Genomic DNA, 20,139 nt, shown 5'->3' on the forward strand with positions numbered 1-20,139 from the left:
CAATAGGTAGAAGCAAAATTCTTTTCAGTTACGATCTCAAATCAATTCCGGTCTGAAAAGTTTTGAGTTTTTTCTTCTCTTGCCCAAGCCAGACACAAAAGACTTTATTGTTTAAATTTTAAAAAATTTTCGAGGTGCCCCCGAGCTCCTCTTTTCTGTTTTGAATTTTAAAACAATGGACCTCTCAGAAAAATGCAAAATGCTATCTGGTTGATTTCATTGTTTCCATAAAAGAAGTAGTGTATCATTCATACAGAATATAATGGGGTGGGTGTGGTGATATAAATAAACGTGAGAAGATTTCTCTCACACAAATCATTTCAAAGAAAGCTGTGCACTGTTTCTGTGTGCAAAGTGTTGAGTTTGTGAAGCGAAGCAAAATGAATTATAACAATTATTGTGGTCCAGGTTACAAACCTGCGTATTATCCTGTACCAAGTCACCTTAACGAAATGCCACCAATGGCATCACAACAAATGGTATTTTCACAAATACCGCCGATGCAACCCTTTCCACCTCAGCAAATGGTACCTCCAATGTTTCCACAACAAGTCGTTCCACACCAAGCTCCTCAAACACAACCTCAACCAAAGAAAATTCGTTTCACCAAAACAAAAACATATACTAATCACGCAATGGTGCGAAAATTTCAACGAAATTCAATCAAGTCGCTGTAACCAGGTTTGGCCGGACATCGTGAAAAAAGTTTCAAAGCATGGACAACCGAAAAATCTAAATCAATGCAAGTAAAAGATATGGGGAATGAAAGACAAATATCATAAATGCAAAAAGCTCATGAACGAATCAACTGGTGGAGCCGCTGTTAAAAAGTGTGAATATTTTGATGATATTGACAAAGTGTTATCCGACAGAGATGTTGAAAATCTACCTGAATTTTTTGAAGTCGGCGCAGGAAACGAGTCAGAGCCTTCTGAGAACTTTGATGTAACCACACCACCAGCAGTTGAGAAAGATGATGCGTCGGGCATTGAACCTTGCAGTGCAAGTTCAGCTATCAAAGAAAACTTATCGAAGAAAACGAGACACAAGATGACTTAGATAGTTCACTAGAATATGTGAAACAGTTAGAAACTGACGTGCGTAAACATTCCGCCAAGAAAGTTCCAAAGAAAGAAAAACCGAAAACATTCCAGGAACAGCTTATCGAAATGCAAAAGGAGCAAATTAAAGTTTTTGAGAGAAGTGAAGAAAACTTTCAAAAATTTCAACTATCAATGCACCAAAAACAGCTTGAGGCTGAAGCCAAAGACAAAGAAAAAGAAAGAGAGTTTTTCTTAAAATTGGACAGATATTTGCCGGTAATAAAGACAATAACAACAACAACAAATAACTTTTTTAAGTTCAGAAAAATTCTTTTGTTAAGAACGGTATTATTACAGTAGTACGCAGTAGTATCTTTTGAAATTTTACATTGACACGAATTGGCACTTGTCACTTCGATCACTTGTCACGGACAGTATTCTGGGAGCCCAGATTAGGATTTTTATCATAGTTTTTCTTTTGATATGTCGTTTATTGATTTAAATAGTTGGTTAATGAGATACGAGAAGTATTTCCATTAGGATTTCGATCATAATTCTGCCGTCTTCTTTGTCTTGACTGTCTCTCTTGTCTCAAAATATTTTCGAGAACACCATCCTCGTCTGTATAAGTTTCATTGTTCATTTGACAAAAATTGTGTAGAGTGACGCAGGCGATTGTCACAGCAGCGACATTTTCAATCCTATTATCAAGTCGTTTGAGTAAGATTCTCCATCGAGCTTTTAAGATCCCAAATGCTCTCTCGACATGAACCCGACCACTCGATAATTTTCGGTTAAAAACACGTTGATCTCTTGTTAGCCCTGGTGGAGCACTGTTTCCTACTGTAGTAGTCAGCTTTCGATTCAACACTGGGAGCAGATATTGGGATGTGAGTTCCATCCAAAGCGCCAACTACCTGGGGAAATTCGGTTTGGTAGTTCATCTTAAATTCTTCTATCGCCTTAGCAGTATCTCTTCTTGTTTGAGGAAATTTGATAAACCTTTGGGAGAGTCTCGTAAGTTCTAAACAAAATTCCTTTGTTATTTGTACTGCCGTTGAGCTTCCGACGGCAAATGTTTTTGCGACAGTCCTAAAGGAGTTTCCAGTTGCCAGCCTCCATAAAGCAATCGCTACTCTTTTTTCTATGGGTATTGCTCTGCGTAACTGTGTGTCACGTTTTTCTAATCTTGGCCGAACAAGTGCTACTAACGACAGAAAGGTCTCCCGTGACATTCGAAAATCGTTACGCCAAAAATGATTAAAAATCTGATCTGCCTGCATACGCGAAAACCAAAACTCTTGTCTGGGGTAAGCCCATAACGAACGTGCTCTACGAAGAGAAGGAGCAGAAGTAGTGCTTTTGATTCGGTGTCCATAATGTAAAAGGTCAAAAAGTTTGAATGAGTTTGTTTATTAATTTCCTGGTAAGAGAAAAACAAACTGAAAAGCACTATTGAGAAGCTCTATTGTTAAAAACCATTTTAAAATTTTTAAAATTTCATAGTGTGACTACGATGAGTGATGAACTTGAGAGAAAGATTTTTGAACGTTTCCCTGACGACAAACGATATAACGGGGAAGAGAAAATTTTAGGGATTAAATGGGATAAAAATTCCGACAAGATTATTTTTAACTTTGCTGAAATGAGATCAAAGTTTACACAAAATGCAACTCGAAGGTCGCTTTTAGCTTCGATTGCTTCTATTTATGATCCCTTGGGACTGATAAGCCCAATCACAGTCAAAATGAGAATTTTGCATCAGAAAGTTTGTAATGCAAAATGTAAGTGGGATGAACTGTTACCCCTGACCTCATGAAAGAGTGGAAGTCCATTTTGAATGAATTTAAGGAGATAGACTCCATTGAAATTGATCGAAATTATTGCTTCGACGACCCCAACGACCCTATTACGAATGTACAGATCCACAGCTTCAGTGACGCCTCCGAAAATATGATTGCTGCTACAATTTATGGCCGGTTTAAGCTTAAATCCGGGGAGGTCAAAACTGCTATTATTTTAAGTCGACACCGCATCATATCTTCTCAAGTGAAAAAGTCGAAAAAGAATAGCGTCCCTCGAGGTGAATTAAACGGGTTATTGCTTCTGTCAGAATTAAGCCCTATTGTGGAGAATAATTTGAAAAAGGTGTACGACGTTCAAAAAACTATTTATTGGGTCGATTCTACATCTGCTTATTCGTGGGCTCAAAACGAAAGTGTAGATTATGACAAATATATACAAGAACGGGTTGAAAGTATTAGAAACAGTATTGATATTGACAGTTTGAAATTGGTGCCATCTAAACTTAATCCAGCAGATATAGGGACTCGCGGTTATAGCCCCTCAACTTTGATTAACTCTGAACTTTGGTTTCACGGCCCAGATTTTCTTAAGCAGAACGAAGAATACTGGCCTAATCTCAGGTGTGGTGACAAGTTTTCTGATTATAAGCCCGGGAGCTGTCCTCCTGACGGGCCACCTGATGATTATTGCTGATTTGCTAAAGCCCGAGGCTGAGACTAACTCTACCTGTCTCAGTTCTCCTAGGCACCCTGTTACTGAAAAGTTATTAGTTACACAAATTCAAGAAATTCAAGAAAAAGAAGATTTAGTTTCAACGAGTACCATCGGTGCTTTAATCCAAACAGAGAGGTTCTCCTCTCTGTCCAAGTTGGTCCGCGTGACCGCTTGGGTCCTTAGATATATAAGGAAACTAAGAACAAAAGCAAGAAACAAGAAACAAAAAGTAAATAATACAAATAAAACAAAAATCAATGGTGGTATCAATGATATCAATGGTGGTATCAATGGCATCAATGGTGGTATCAATGGCATCAATGGTGGTATCAATGGCATCAATGGTGGTATCACTGGAGAAGAAATGTTGGAAGCCAAGCTGTTATGGTTGAAGGATGCACAAAGCTCCTTACAAAGCAAAAAGAACTTTACAAATTTACAGAGACAGTTGAATTTATTTGTTGATGATAATGGCTTGTTTCGTTGTAGAGGGAGAATAGACAATGCTGAACTCCCGTATGATTCAAAGTATCCAATTTTACTGTCAAAAACGAAATTTACCGAACTCGTCGTCTTGAAATCACACAAAGACGTTATGCACCGAGGGGTGAAAGAAACCCTCAATCACATCAGACAAGAGTATTGGATAACGCAGCCGAGAAACTTTATTAAACGAATTTTGAGTAAATGTCCTACTTGTAGATATTATGAAGGACAGAATTACGATTACCCAGAGGCAGGTCCGCTGCCAAAAGAACGAGTATCTTACGATAACGCATTTTCACACGTTGGAATAGATTACGCCGGTCCAGTACATGTAACAAACATTTACGATTCAGATGGCTCGACTTACAAAGCATGGATAGCGATCATCACTTGTGCCAGCTCCAGAGCAGTTTATTTGGACTTAGCTACTGACTGCTCTGGTCCAGCGTGCGTAAACATACTCAAACGTTACACGAACATTTTTGGATGTCCGAAAACTGTTATTTCAGACAATGGTACGAACTTCATTTCGTCAGACGTACAAGACTTCATGACAAGTAAAGGTGTTATTTGGAAATTCAATATTGAGAGTTCACCGTGGACAGGTGGATTTTTTGAAAGAGTCGTAAAGATGGTCAAACGATGCTTACGAAAGGTTTTACGTAAAGCGATATTGAACTTTAACGACGTAGTTACTCTATTGAAAGAGATACAATGTATATTGAACAATCGACCCTTAACTTACCTCTATTCGGACGAGGTTAATGAAATTCTAACACCCAACAAACTGTTGTACGGTAGAAATATTGTGAATGAAGTGCAATTACCAGATTCAGAAACCGAAAATATAACCTTCCGACACAGTTATCACGGGTTCGAGAACTTGTTGATCATTTTGGACTTTATGGCCAAACGAATACCTTCTTGAACTACGAGAACATCAAAGACGTAAAAAGTCGAACAGTAGTTTACACGCAAACAAAGGCGATGTAGTATTGATTAAAGATGAACGATTGAAACGTAGTCAATGGAGACTCGGTCGAGTTAAGAAACTTATTCGCAGTAAAGACTTTAAAATTCGTGCTGCAGAAGTAAACGTTATTACCAACGGTAAACTACAAACTTTGAAAAGACCGGTAAGTAAACTCTATCCGGTAGAATTTGAAGAACAAAGAGACCAAAAGGACAAAAGCCAAATTAAATTCACAAGTGACGAAGACACAATCACTTTCCTTTGTTTTGGGGGAGTGTGAAGAACAAAGATGAGTTATATAACTATAAGTAGTCACGGGTCACGTGATTAGCACGTGACCCGCTCTTTTATTTTTTACAGTCCTCTTTTGTATTTATATTTTAGTTGCTCGGAAAGACTCATCGGAGACGGTCATAAAGACCTATACTATCTCAAATTATTAGTCTGAACAGAACCTAAGACCACTCGAACGTATAGACTACACTGAACCAAAGGAGAAACGAGACGTTCGACCAAAAAACCAGTATAAACCACATCCAAATTTTTACAGTCCTCTTTTGTATTTATATTTTAGTTGCTCGGAAAGACTCATCGGAGACGGTCATAAAGACCTATACTATCTCAAATTATTAGTCTGAACATTTTGGTACACACGAACCGGATATTAAAAACAAAAAATAAAAGTAGAGAAATTATAAAGTATAAGAAATTTATTTTATGGTTTGGCTTGTTACTTTATGGTTTTGGTTTGTTTTGATTTCATGGTTTTGTTTTCTGGATGTAAATATTGAATGTATATAGTTTCACGAAGAACATTTTGGTCCAGAGTTTCGTTGTAAAAAGTTGTACATAATGTCGCTTACCACTAAAAAGAGAACACGTACCGGCTGTTTAAATTTCATGAAAAATTATTTCGAAGAGCTTGAGGCTTCGATCATTGCTTTAAAAACTGTTGATGAAGATACTTTGATTGATTTGGAAAATAAACAAACTTTATTGCAAAACAAATATAAGAAATATTTGGACCTTAGTGAACACAATTGGAGAAATGCTTGAAGAAGACGCTGACTATATTGCCGATCGGAACAGTGTCGACCAAGAAGAGGTGAAATACAGTAAGAAACTTTTGGTGTTGAAAAACTTTATTGCAAAACATAAGAAAAAGCCAGAGGCTAGTGTAAAAGACAGTGACTCAGTTACAACAGATTCAGAGAGCAAAAGAGTACCGGTGAAACTGCCACGTTTCGTCATTAAAGGGTTCAGCGGTGAACCTACAGAATATGAAAGTTTTAAACAATCTTTCACGGAGGCGATAGACAAACATCCTGATCTATCTGCCATTGAAAAAATGAACTATTTGATTAGTTATCTCTCTGATGAGGCCCTAAGATGTGTGAAAGGCCTGCAGTTATCTCACCAAAATTATGAAACTGCAAAAGAAATGCTCGAAAAACGTTTTGGTAATAAACAACTTGTTATTAGCTCTCATGTCAAAAAACTGTTAGACTTAGAGTTTATTGATTCGAAAAATGTTAAAGGTTTGCGGAATCTTTTTGACAAAATTGAAACTGAGATAAGAAGTTTGGACTCTTTAGGTTGCGACAGTACAACTTATGGGACAATGCTTATCCCAATTATTATGGAGAAACTCCCTCAAGATATAAAACTCGTTTTATCCAGAAAATTTGAAGATGTCTGGAAATTGACAGACATTATGAACGAACTTGAAAAAGAATTGTGTGCTAGAGAAAAAGTTTCTTCTGAAGAAAATTTGCGTGATTCAGGTTATACTGCTCAATCTCTCTTCGTCGGGAGGGGAGGAAACAGAAATAGATATAAAAATTCGGGAAATTCTGGTAACTCTGATCAAAAAGGAAAAGAGAAAACTGATTTTATTATGCATATTCTGTCGGCGGGATCACTACTCAAAAAACTGTGATATTATTACGAAACCCGAAGTGAGAAAGTCAATTTTAATGAAAGAGTCTAGGTGCTTTGTTTGTATGAAAACTGGACATTCAGCAGGCAAGTGCAGGAAAAATTGGAAGTGTCAAAAATGTCAAGGTAGACACAATACGTCAATTTGTTGTTATCAGCCCAGTCAGGATCAAGAGAAACCTCAGGAGGATAAGGACAGTAAGGACTCTGAGACGAAGGAACCCAAGAAAGTAACTGCTAACATCAGCTATACGAAAAACAGCCAATCCAGTTTTGCTTCAAACAGCTAGAGCCCAAGTCAGCTCAACGGATGAAAAGAAATCAGAGAATTTGAGACTTATGTTCGACACCGGCAGTCAACAAAGTTACATTAGCAAGGAAGCCAGAGAACGATTAAAGTTACGTACAGTGGGCAAGAAATCGGTTAACATTATGTCATTCGGAAACAAAACGGAAAATCTTGAACTTGATGAAGTTGATTTAGCTGTTAAAAACCAGAAAGGAACTTTGAATATTTACGTACGTGCTCTCGTATCAGACATCTGTTTACCGTTAGAGGATCAAGTTATCAATTTAGCCCAAAGTAAATACAAACATTTACAAGATTTGAAATTAGCAGACCAGAATCCCGACAATCTACCGTTACAGATAGACGTGTTGATCGGCTCAGCAGATTATTGGAACTTTATTGGTCAGAAACAGATACGTAGTCCAAATGGCCCTACTGCTATATCGTCAGAACTCGGTTATGTTTTGAGCGGTCCAGTTGAAGGAGGGGGAAAGATTAAAAGCTCCACCGCAAACGTTGTTAGTACTCATTTTTATGCGTGCAGTGCAAACAGATCGAACTGAGGATAAACTTACAGATCTAAATAAAGCTTATGATACTGATTGGAGAAAAAACTTTAACAGAGGAGGATATAACTGTTTTACAAGATTTTGAAAAATCGACTGTTTTCGAGGAAGGAAGATATCATGTTTCACTTCCTTTCAAAGAAAATTCTGAACCTTTGGGAGATAATTACAGAACCGCTAAAAAACGTTTACAACACCTGCATGAACAGTTTTCGAAAGATAAACAACTTTTTGCAGATTATGAGCAAATTATAAATGAACAAAGAAACTTGAAAGTTATTGAAGAATGTGAGAAATATTCTATTGGCACCTCCCATTATTTAAGTCATCGTGGGGTTATAAGAACTGATAAACAAACAACACCCCTTCGTATTGTTTTCGACGCTAGTTGCAAAAGTCGAGTGGGCGGACCCTCTTTAAATGATGTTTTGTATACTGGTCCAACAATAACCGCTCCTCTGTTGGACGTTTTGATTAAATTGAGAGCACATAATTTCGTTATTTCCGGTGATCTTGAAAAAGCATTTTGGCAAATCGCATTGTTTGAAGAAGATAAAAACTTTGTGAGATTTCTTTGGTTCAAAGACACCGAAAATTTTGACTTCGAAAACTTTGAGAACAATGAACTTATTGAATTACGATTTACACGTGTTATTTTGGTTTGAATTCCTCGCCCTTTTTATTGCAAGCGACACTTCAAAAACACATCGAAACCCATTGTGAGGATGATTTGAAAGAAACTTTGAAAGGAGCTCTTCATGTTGATGATCTCAATAGTGGTGCAAAAACAATCAAACAAGCTGAATCTCTTTACCTCACCGCGAAGGAGTGTCTTGAGAAGGGAGGATTTAATTTAAGAAAATTTCGTTCAAACAGTGATGAACTTGAGAGAAAGATTTTTGAACGTTTCCCTGACGACAAACGATATAACGGGGAAGAGAAAATTTTAGGGATTAAATGGGATAAAAATTCCGACAAGATTATTTTTAACTTTGCTGAAATGAGATCAAAGTTTACACAAAATGCAACTCGAAGGTCGCTTTTAGCTTCGATTGCTTCTATTTATGATCCCTTGGGACTGATAAGCCCAATCACAGTCAAAATGAGAATTTTGCATCAGAAAGTTTGTAATGCAAAATGTAAGTGGGATGAACTGTTACCCCCTGACCTCATGAAAGAGTGGAAGTCCATTTTGAATGAATTTAAGGAGATAGACTCCATTGAAATTGATCGAAATTATTGCTTCGACGACCCCAACGACCCTATTACGAATGTACAGATCCACAGCTTCAGTGACGCCTCCGAAAATATGATTGCTGCTACAATTTATGGCCGGTTTAAGCTTAAATCCGGGGAGGTCAAAACTGCTATTATTTTAAGTCGACACCGCATCATATCTTCTCAAGTGAAAAAGTCGAAAAAGAATAGCGTCCCTCGAGGTGAATTAAACGGGTTATTGCTTCTGTCAGAATTAAGCCCTATTGTGGAGAATAATTTGAAAAAGGTGTACGACGTTCAAAAAACTATTTATTGGGTCGATTCTACATCTGCTTATTCGTGGGCTCAAAACGAAAGTGTAGATTATGACAAATATATACAAGAACGGGTTGAAAGTATTAGAAACAGTATTGATATTGACAGTTTGAAATTGGTGCCATCTAAACTTAATCCAGCAGATATAGGGACTCGCGGTTATAGCCCCTCAACTTTGATTAACTCTGAACTTTGGTTTCATGGCCCAGATTTTCTTAAGCTGAATGAAGAATACTGGCCTAATCTCAGGTGTGGTGACAAGTTTTCTGATTATAAGCCCGGGAGCTGTCCTCCTGACGGGCCACCTGATGATTTATTTGCTGATTTAAAGCCCGAGGCTGAGACTAACTCTACCTGTCTCAGTTCTCCTAGGCACCCTGTTACTGAAAAGTTATTAGTTACACAAATTCAAGAAAAAGAAGAAAAAGAAGATTTAGTTTCAACGAGTACCATCGGTGCTTTAATCCAAACAGAGAGGTTCTCCTCTCTGTCCAAGTTGGTCCGCGTGACCGCTTGGGTCCTTAGATATATAAGGAAACTAAGAACAAAAGCAAGAAACAAGAAACAAAAAGTAAATAATACAAATAAAACAAAAATCAATGGTGGTATCAATGGGTATCAATGGCATCAATGGTGGTATCACTGGAGAAGAAATGTTGGAAGCCAAGCTGTTATGGTTGAAGGATGCACAAAGCTCCTTACAAAGCAAAAAGAACTTTACAAATTTACAGAGACAGTTGAATTTATTTGTTGATGATAATGGCTTGTTTCGTTGTAGAGGGAGAATAGACAATGCTGAACTCCCGTATGATTCAAAGTATCCAATTTTTACTGTCAAAAACGAAATTTTACCGAACTCGTCGTCTTGAAATCACACAAAGACGTTATGCACCGAGGGGTGAAAGAAACCCTCAATCACATCAGACAAGAGTATTGGATAACGCAGCCGAGAAACTTTATTAAACGAATTTTGAGTAAATGTCCTACTTGTAGATATTATGAAGGACAGAATTACGATTACCCAGAGGCAGGTCCGCTGCCAAAAGAACGAGTATCTTACGATAACGCATTTTCACACGTTGGAATAGATTACGCCGGCCCAGTACATGTAACAAACATTTACGATTCAGATGGGTCGACTTACAAAGCATGGATAGCGATCATCACTTGTGCCAGCTCCAGAGCAGTTTATTTGGACTTAGCTACTGACTGCTCTGGTCCAGCGTGCGTAAACATACTCAAACGTTACACGAACATTTTTGGATGTCCGAAAACTGTTATTTCAGACAATGGTACGAACTTCATTTCGTCAGACGTACAAGACTTCATGACAAGTAAAGGTGTTATTTGGAAATTCAATATTGAGAGTTCACCGTGGACAGGTGGATTTTTTGAAAGAGTCGTAAAGATGGTCAAACGATGCTTACGAAAAGTGTTACGTAAAGCGATATTGAACTTTAACGACGTAGTTACTCTATTGAAAGAGATACAATGTATATTGAACAATCGACCCTTAACTTACCTTTATTCGGACGAGGTTAATGAAATTCTAACACCCAACAAACTGTTGTACGGTAGAAACATTGTGAATGAAGTGCAATTACCAGATTCAGAAACCGAAAATCTCGAACCTTCCGAACAGTTATCACGGGTTCGAGAACTTGTTGATCATTTTTGGACTTTATGGCAAAACGAATACCTTCTTGAACTACGAGAACATCAAAGACGTAAAAAGTCGAACAGTAGTTTACACGCAAACAAAGGCGATGTAGTATTGATTAAAGATGAACGATTGAAACGTAGTCAATGGAGACTCGGTCGAGTTAAGAAACTTATTCACAGTAAAGACTTTAAAATTCGTGCTGCAGAAGTAAATGTTATTACCAACGGTAAACTACAAACTTTGAAAAGACCGGTAAGTAAACTCTATCCGGTAGAATTTGAAGAACAAAGAGACCAAAAGGACAAAAGCCAAATTAAATTCACAAGTGACGAAGACACAATTATTTTCCTTTGTTTTGGGGGAGTGTGAAGAACAAAGATGAGTTATATAACTATAAGTAGTCACGGGTCACGTGATTAGCACGTGACCCGCTCTTTTATTTTTTACAGTCCTCTTTTGTATTTATATTTTAGTTGCTCGGAAAGACTCATCGGAGACGGTCATAAAGACCTATACTATCTCAAATTATTAGTCTGAACAGCTTTCAATGTCTGAATCATATGGAATTTAAAAGTAAAGATTTTCTTTGCATATACAATATTTAAATATAACAGGAGTAATATCAGAGATTAAAAAGGCGCAACCATGGTTTGCGACGACAGGAGAAAAATCTAAATTTTCAACCACTTTGTTCGCTAAAAGCACTGTATTTTCATCTCTTCTTAAAAAGACTATGCTGACATATGAAATTGTATGAGGGGGGGGGGGTATTTATATTGATTTATATCGATGATATTTTTTGAATACAGAATTAGCAATAATACGAAATACGAAAAGATTTCAAATCTTCAAATGTGAAACCATGAAATTTGACCTGCTGAGATATCACTTGAAATGCCCAAAAATATTTCACACCCCCCTTTTCCATTGAAAATATTTTAGAAACCCCCTCTAAACCTGCAACAAAAATTTCGAACGCCCCCCCCCCCCCCTGAAATCCTCCACTCCCCCCTAGTAGATCCTTTCTGACTACTCCCTAAGACTTAAAATCCTCTTAAAATCTTATGAGGAGTTTAGCTTTCTTACTACCTTAAGTGGATAAATTTTCGCGTGGATTAATTTTCGCGATTTTCGCGTATTTTGGCCATTTTCGCGAAATTTTGTCCACGCGAAAATTTTCGATTTTCTATTCGCGAAAAAAAGTCCACGCGAAAATTTATCCACTTTTTTTAAGAGTTTTAAGAAATGATTTTTTGCAAAAGCCCAATGATCTTAACATGGTAATATTTTCACTATTTTGTGAGTATTTTTGTCCCTTATCCTAAGAAATTGACTGTTTTTGAGTCTAGAAAGTCTTAAGATGAACTTAACTTGTTCTTAATATTTTGGCCATCGAAGCCTTATCTTCTTATGTAGTTTTTTATACATATGACAAAAACGTGTATAAAGATTTTAAACAGACAAGTTTTTGAGATTTTAAGTTTGTTTGGTTCCCAGATAAAATTTTAATAAAAATTGTTCCCTTACGTTCTTGATAAAGTTTCTATAAAAACATAAGAACATGTTAAGAATATTTTAAAGCTTTATGGACCAATTTCTTGAAATTTGACAAAAATACTTACAAAATGGTGAAAATAAGAACATTTTAAGGCTAAAAAATCAAAAAGTTCAAACTTTTCAAAGATTTTAAATAATTTTGGATGTACTTATAAAAAAAAGCGTGTTTAAAAAAATGAAACACGCAGTTTCTGAATTTTCCTCTTTCAAAGTAATTCCGTGACAAATTTGCGTTGAGCTAAGAACGTCATCAAAAATCAAATATGAAAATTTACGTTTCAAAATTTCACAATAGCAGGGAAAACAAGTCAAAATTACAGAGCTTTACTGGTTTACGTGTATCAACAAAGGAAAAAACCCAGTAGCAAACATGCAACACGTTCTTTATTAGAACCAAGGTTACGAGAAATTTTGTGAAATTCAGGAAGATTCAGGGGGGGGGGTACTTAGGCAAAAAAGGATGCTGGGCATATGCAGACGGTAAGGGTCAGTTTTTTCACCTTTCAAGCCACTCTAAGGGTTGGAAAATCAGAAATTTAAAATTAGTCTCTCTAAGGGTCGGAAAATTCACGATTTTTAGTGAATTTATATGATTTCGAGAGAAAAAGTTGTAAAAAACGTCTCTCTAAAGGTAAGACTTTTTTCAAAAATTGAAGAACATTTTTCAAAAGGGTCTCTTTAAGGGTCGGCTTTTGGAGGTCCCATCCGCACATATCCCCAATACCGCCCCCGGGCACAATTTACTCAAATTAATCTGAATTCATACGAAATAACAGTAAATAAATTTGAAGTCACAGTTTGTTTGACTCGAGGGGAATTTTTCTAACCCAAAATTATGTTTAAATAAGTGGATATATTACAAGAACGCCAATAAGAAAGTTTTAGGCTTAGAGTAGATTCTCAAAAAAGAATAAGCACATCCAGGCTCATCAGCCCAAATTAAGACGTTCTAATAAAACAAATCAACTTAAACCCAAGGAACCGACCAGGTCTTTCAATCTTTAAAAAGGGGAAAATTTGCTTAAATATCCCCCATTTTCCAATTTGTCAATTTTCCATTTTTTTTTCTATATAAAAACAGTATATAAGAACAGGGGGCTTTAAAGAAAAAAAATAAGTAAACTTTTTTTTAGATAAGAACAAATTTTCACATCTTCGGATGCTCTTAACTTTTTGATACTCAAGCCTTAAAATGTTCTTATTTTTTCCATTTTATGCATTTTCCTAAGAAAATAGGTGGTTAAGAGCCCACAAAGCCTTAAAATGGCCATCGAAGCCTTATGTTCTTATATAGTTTGTTCTTATAAAAAACGTGTACATTATAAGAACAATTAAAAGTTTTACAGACTCTGCGATTTCTTAGGAAATTAGACCAAAGCTTTGAAGCTTTGAAGAAATACACATTTTTTATCAGAACAAACTATATAAGAACATAGAGCTTCGATCGTTAAAATATCAAGAACAAGAGCAAGAACTTCCTAAGGCTTTGCAGACTGATATCCTGATTTCTTAGGAAATCGAAAAAATGGTAACAAAATTGTGAAAGTAAGAACATTTTAAGAACATTTTTAGTCTTACAATTTACAAAGTCATAAGAACATCCGAATAATCTGATAAAAAAATGTGTAGTTTATTTTACCCTTGAACAAGCAACATGCTGAATGGACCTACCTGATGATGAAAGCTAGATAATAAGGCAATAAGGAGAACAATTAAAACAATCAGTCAGACGATATACCGTTTTGCGAAAATGCATAAAACATTAAATTTTATCATTGATTGTTGATGGGGGAAGAGGGAAGGAAAGTAAAATCAATTTTATTGAAAATTGAAACATGCTTGATGGTGGGCGTTGCTATTAATAATGTTTTGAATGAAAAAACAACCAATTATGAGGAAAAAGTCCAATGAAAATCTAGAAAAACGGCGATTTCAGGCACATTTCAGGCATTTTCCGCCGGAAAAATTTTTTCTCAAAAATCGGACTCGGCCATGTTTTGAGCATTGTTAATACGCATCTTTGAGCAAAAAATCAGAAAAAACTAATGATAAAATCTCGAGAAAATGCCAAAAAAACAGTTTTTCCGGCATATTTTCAGCATTTTCGGCCGGAAATGAATTTTTTTCAAAAATCGGGCTCCCTCACAATTTAGGTATTGACATTTTGCATCAGTGTGCAAAATTTCATGAAAAAATATAAAGTACAGCTCAAGAAATTCAAGAAATACCGTTTCTCCGGCGAAAATCGGCTGTTCCGGCGATTTTTAGAAAGTTCCGGCTTCAAAATTCAATTTTATTGGAAATTGAAACATGCTTGATGGTGGGCATTGCTATTAATAATGTTTTTGAATGAAAAAACAACCAAATTATATGGAAAAAGTCCAATGAAAATCCAGAAAACGGCGATTTCCGGCATATTTCCGGCATTTTCGGCCGGAAAAAATTTTTTCTCAAAAATCAGACTAGGCCTGTTTGGGCATTGTTAATACGCATCTTTGAGCAAAAAATCAGAAAAAACTAATGATGAAATCTCGAGAAAATGCCGAAAAACCAGTTTTTCCGGCATATTTCCGCCATTTTCGGCCGGAAAATTTTTTTTTTCGAAAATCGGGCTCCGTCACATTTTGGGCATTGCCATTTCGCATCATTGTGCAAAAAATTAGAAAAAACTAATGAGCCGATCCCGAGAAAAGCTGGCAACAGACGAACGAACGAACGAACGGACGAACGAACGGACAAGGGTTAATTTAAAGGACTACCTTAGGTAGGTCCAAAAAGAGAGAAATGAGTTGTAATGAAATCTGATGCCCGCCAAAATCAACAAATCAGGCATGGTGAGATGAGATGACTTGGAGATAGAGAGTCAACAAATAAAAACCCCCTACACTCTTTTTTATAAGAACATTCAAAGTCTCTCCTGCCTATTTTTGGAAAAATCTTTGAAAAGTGTATCTTTGACTCCGTCTACACCTATTTCGAAAACAACAATCTTTTCACAAATTCCCAGTCTGGGTTCCGCAAGGGTGACTCCTGTGTGTCTCAGCTGTTATCTATAACACACGACATTCTGAATGGTTTTGATGTTGATCCACCTCTAGACACTCGTGGAGTATTCCTTGATATTTCCAAAGCTTTTGACAGAGTTTGGCACGATGGTTTGTTATTCAAACTCAAGTCATATGGTGTTTCTGGCCCCCTTCTTTCATTAATCCAGAATTTTCTTCATGGGAGATCGCAGCGGGTGGTTCTTGATGGTCAGGCTTCTGATTGGACAGAAATCTTGGCCGGTGTACCCCAGGGATCTATTCTCGGACCCCTCTTTTTTTTGATTTACATAACGGACCTCCCTGAGGCAATCCTTTCCATAATCAAAATTTTTGCTGATGACTCGTCCCTGTTTTTCACTCATCCTAGATCATATTCGCTGTTCTCAAGAGTTGAACAGTGACATGCAGAAGATAAGTGAGTGGGCTCATCAATGGAAAATGTCCTTCAACCCTGATCCTTCTAAACAGGCAGTTGAAGTGTACTTTACCAGGAGGCTAAATCCACCTGACCCCCCAGAAATTACATTCAATAATGCAGCCATTGCAGTTCAGGATCATCAAAAACATCTTGGTCTCATACTCGATCAAAAGCTGGCCTTTGACCGTCACCTTGATGAAAAAATAAAAAAGGCTAATCAAGGTATTGGTCTTATTCGCAGACTTCGCAAGTTTCTACCCAGGGATTCTCTTGTCACTATATACAAAACCTATGTTAGACCACACTTAGATTATGGAGATATCGTATATGATCGTCCTGGTAATTCCTCATTCTCTGAAAAACTCGAGTCTGTTCAATATGATGCTTGTCTTGCAATAACCGGATGCTTCAGAGGAACATCCAGAGAAAAAATCTACCTTGAGCTAGGATTTGAAAGCCTGGCAAACAGGCGGTTAACTAGAAGACTCGTATTTTTTTATAAAATAATCAATGGCTTGCTCCTGCTTATCTTACGAATATTCTTCCTCCCCAGAGAGGAGAGGAAGAGCGCAATGCAGGGCGAAGGATAAAACCACCACTCGAGGCACCTTTCTGTAGAACCGAGCGCTATCGTGCCTCTTTCTTTCCTTTTTGCATAAATGAATGGAATAACCTCGGAGATCATATACGGAATCTTCCAACTATTAAGTCCTTTAAGCAAGCAATTCTCCAATTCCTCAGACCCAGTGCTAACTCAGTTTTCAAAGCTAGTGACAACAAGGGCGTGGTTCTCCTTAACCGATTAAGGGTTGGTTTCAGTCATCTTCGTGAGCATAAGTTCAGGCACAATTTTGCTGACACAGTCGACCCTTTTTGCAACTGTCGACAAAATTCAGTCGAAACAACACAGCATTTTTTGGTGCATTGCTCTGATTACTCTAACGACAGACTTGTTATGTTTGACAGCCTTCTTCAACTTGACATAACTTTGTTTCCATTTAATCCCAGAACATTGTGTAGAATACTTCTTTATGGTGACCCCGAATTTAGCGTTGTCCAAAATCATGATATATTGAGCATAACGATAAAATTCATCTGCGATACTGGACGTTTTGGGGGACCGTTATTCTAGTCTTATGCTCCAAGTGCTCTCCTAGCTCTTTCTGTTTATTTTTATTTTTGTTATCAATTATTTTCTGTAGTTAGTTTTTGTTGTTTTTTTCTTTTTATATATATTTTCATTTCTTAGTTATTATTGCTCATCTTGTAAGCTCATTTGGGGTTCCTTCCTCCTGGCGGTATGATCTGGTGGTCCTTTTGCGGGAGGATAGGAACCTTTAGATTTGTACTATTTGTTCGTGGGACTATACTATAGATAAAAAAAAAAAAAAAAAAAAAAAAAAAAAAAAAAAAACATCCAAAATTTTTGAAGCTTTCAGATGTTTCTAACTTGTTGAATTTTAAGCCTCGAAATGTTCTTGTTTACACCATGTTTTAAATTTTGTTGTCCATTTTCCAACTTGTTCTTAATATCTAGACCATTGAAGCCATATGTTCTTATATAGTTTGCTCTTATTAAAAACGTGTAACCTCTATATCACTTGACCTATAAATACATTTGACAATTAAATGGAGTGCGAAACGTGTGAAATATGAAGTGCTGAGGTTGTCTTACACAGAGAATTGATACATTTTGTCAAAAGTTTTGTCTGCAATAGTAGTAGTAGTTTTATTGTATAGCATCGATCATTTTGAATTTTCTTTTTTTTTTCAAAGATGACTGTTGCCTGATGACTGACTGTTGTTGAATTTTCTTGAATTTTTGTCTTGCGGTATACAGGGTGTCCCGAAAAAAAGTACTGTCTTAGAACACAACTACAGGTGGAAGAAATTTTGTGTGTGGATGTCAAAAATTACAGTAATAACTTGTTTTAATATAATGCGTTCGGTAATGTCTTTTTACTTTGTTTGAAAGAGACGTTTCAGTGTAATTTAATTACTGTGCTGAGTTTAACCCTATTCGTAAGGGGAGGCTGTTTCTGTTCGGGGGTGGAACTATTGTTAATAGCTATGGAATAATAGAGCTTTTGGGATGAAATTTTCTGTAAATTCCTAATTTTTATTTAGCCCCTCCCCTAGTTTTGAAAGGCCCCTAAAAGCCTAGTGTGAATAGGGTTAAAGAGAAAAACTATACATACACACAAAAGTGTTTCTACTTGTAGTCGTGTTCTGACTCAGGACTTTTTTCGGGACACCTTGTAGTGCGTTATGGATGGAAAATCACCTATTTCATACGCTGAATTATAACAATTCGAACTGCTTGCTCTACACGTTTTTTTAATTTTTAAAGCCGTCTGATGTTCTTCACATTTTGAGTGTTAAGCTTTAAAATGTTCTTAATGTTCTTATTCTCACCATTTTGTATGTTTATTTTTATCATAAAAAATCAGGTATTTTAGGGCCTGAAGCCTTAAAATGTTCTTTACTTGTTCTTATAATTTTGGCAATCGAAGCCTTACTTATGTTCTTATACAGTTTTTCCATCCTTATAAAGTATTTAGTATCTTAAATTTGGGAAGTAATAGAATTACTGCCAATATGAAAAGTTCTTACGATGTTCTTACCTTCCAGTAAATTTCAGAAATGTTCTTATAGACTGAGTTCTAATAAAAAACGTGTACACTAACGCAGGTGAAAATCATAGAAGAATATCCTTAACTTCCTGGCTAAATTTACGGTGAAAGGCTGTACTGCTTCTCGAAGTTAATTATTGGTGTCCTGCGGGCCCTAGGCGCTCGAGAAAGGGCACATTTCTTGATTTTTTGAAACGGGAAACAGGGGTAGAGATCGAGGAACTGCTGGGTACTGCAATGGCTGATCGTGAGCTGTGGAGGGAGGGTTATTGTTTATTTCCGACCAAGGTCCATTTGGACCTAGTTCGAAGGATGACGATGATAACTATTGACAGATTGCACTTTTCAAATTTGAGCAAAAATTCAGAATGAATTATTCTCATTTTTTCTTGTGTAATGCTAATCTCCGTTCAGATTCTGATTATGTCGTGCTGCAATCATGGACAAAAGACAATAGAGCAAGTACGTTGGAAACATGCCAAGGAGTGAAACGCTCGTTAAAAGACAATGAACTTACAATTACCATTCCATTGTTTTTCCAGCATTTTCCAGTGTTTTTCTCAAACATTGAAGTTCATGATTGTGGCACGCATTCACTCTAAAGGCCATGGCTCTGTGTAAAAGGATCTGCCCAGGTTGGCGCACCGCTTTGATTTTTATTTTTTTCAGATCTGGGATGATTATTAAATGAGTTTTAGAGTGCGGTGCTTGATTAAAACAAAACAATCGTAAACATAAACATTAGAATACAATCGCTTTCGCTTTTGTTTTAGAGTCCTTTAGTGCGCTCGGCGTGACCGCACAAGGTTATGCTACCATCTTTTCGATGTGGATTTGTGATACTTTTCACATTTGTTGGCCTTTTATTATTCGTTTTTAACTAATTGAATCTAATGATATTTGTATTAGTTTTAACATAAAGATATAACGGAGAAACGGTGTATTTCTTCTTAATACTTTAAGTTTCTTGCTTACGCATTCATCAGTTGACTATAGTTTTAATGTATATCACTTGGTGTTTCAGGCAGAAAGCAACGCAGTTTTGAATGATTTAGCTGAACAACCAGGTCAGATCGTCACATTCACTACAATGAATATATAGATTCTGAAATATCTATTTCTATAAGAAGCACTAATCTGTTAATGAGGCTCGACTGTTCTTATGATTGTTCTTAATAAAGACTGAAATAGCTTATGTTTACACCCTATTTATACTAATTTAGACTATAATTGGCTTATATTAAGATTCAATCATTGCATACTTAAAGCTATTTTAGTGAAAATTCGTCGGTTCTGTCCCCTCCGCTGGACTTCAATGGGTCTAATCTATTACAAGGGTGTAAGCGCTGTAAGCTTACAGCGTAAGCCCAGGCGGCTCTGGAGCATTGTTGTTAAATTGTTCTTATCATTCGGCATTTTCGAACCTAAATGTTCTTACAAAATTATTCTTATAAAAGAAGCATGAGGGTTCTA

At 36.5% G+C, this 20,139-nt stretch overlaps 1 protein-coding gene across 1 annotated transcript; it reads left to right on the forward strand.

Moving 5' to 3' along the window:
* Window positions 1-6,070: 6,070 nt before the first annotated feature.
* LOC136804884 (uncharacterized) lies at window positions 6,071-6,961 on the forward strand. The gene has a single exon (XM_067061395.1). It carries the CDS (start codon window positions 6,071-6,073, stop codon window positions 6,959-6,961), a length of 891 nt encoding a protein of 296 aa, XP_066917496.1.
* Window positions 6,962-20,139: the final 13,178 nt, after the last annotated feature.

Source organism: Clytia hemisphaerica, unplaced genomic scaffold, assembly GCF_902728285.1.
Source record: "Clytia hemisphaerica strain Z4C2 unplaced genomic scaffold, Clytia hemisphaerica genome assembly, whole genome shotgun sequence".
Lineage (NCBI taxonomy): Eukaryota > Metazoa > Cnidaria > Hydrozoa > Leptothecata > Clytiidae > Clytia > Clytia hemisphaerica.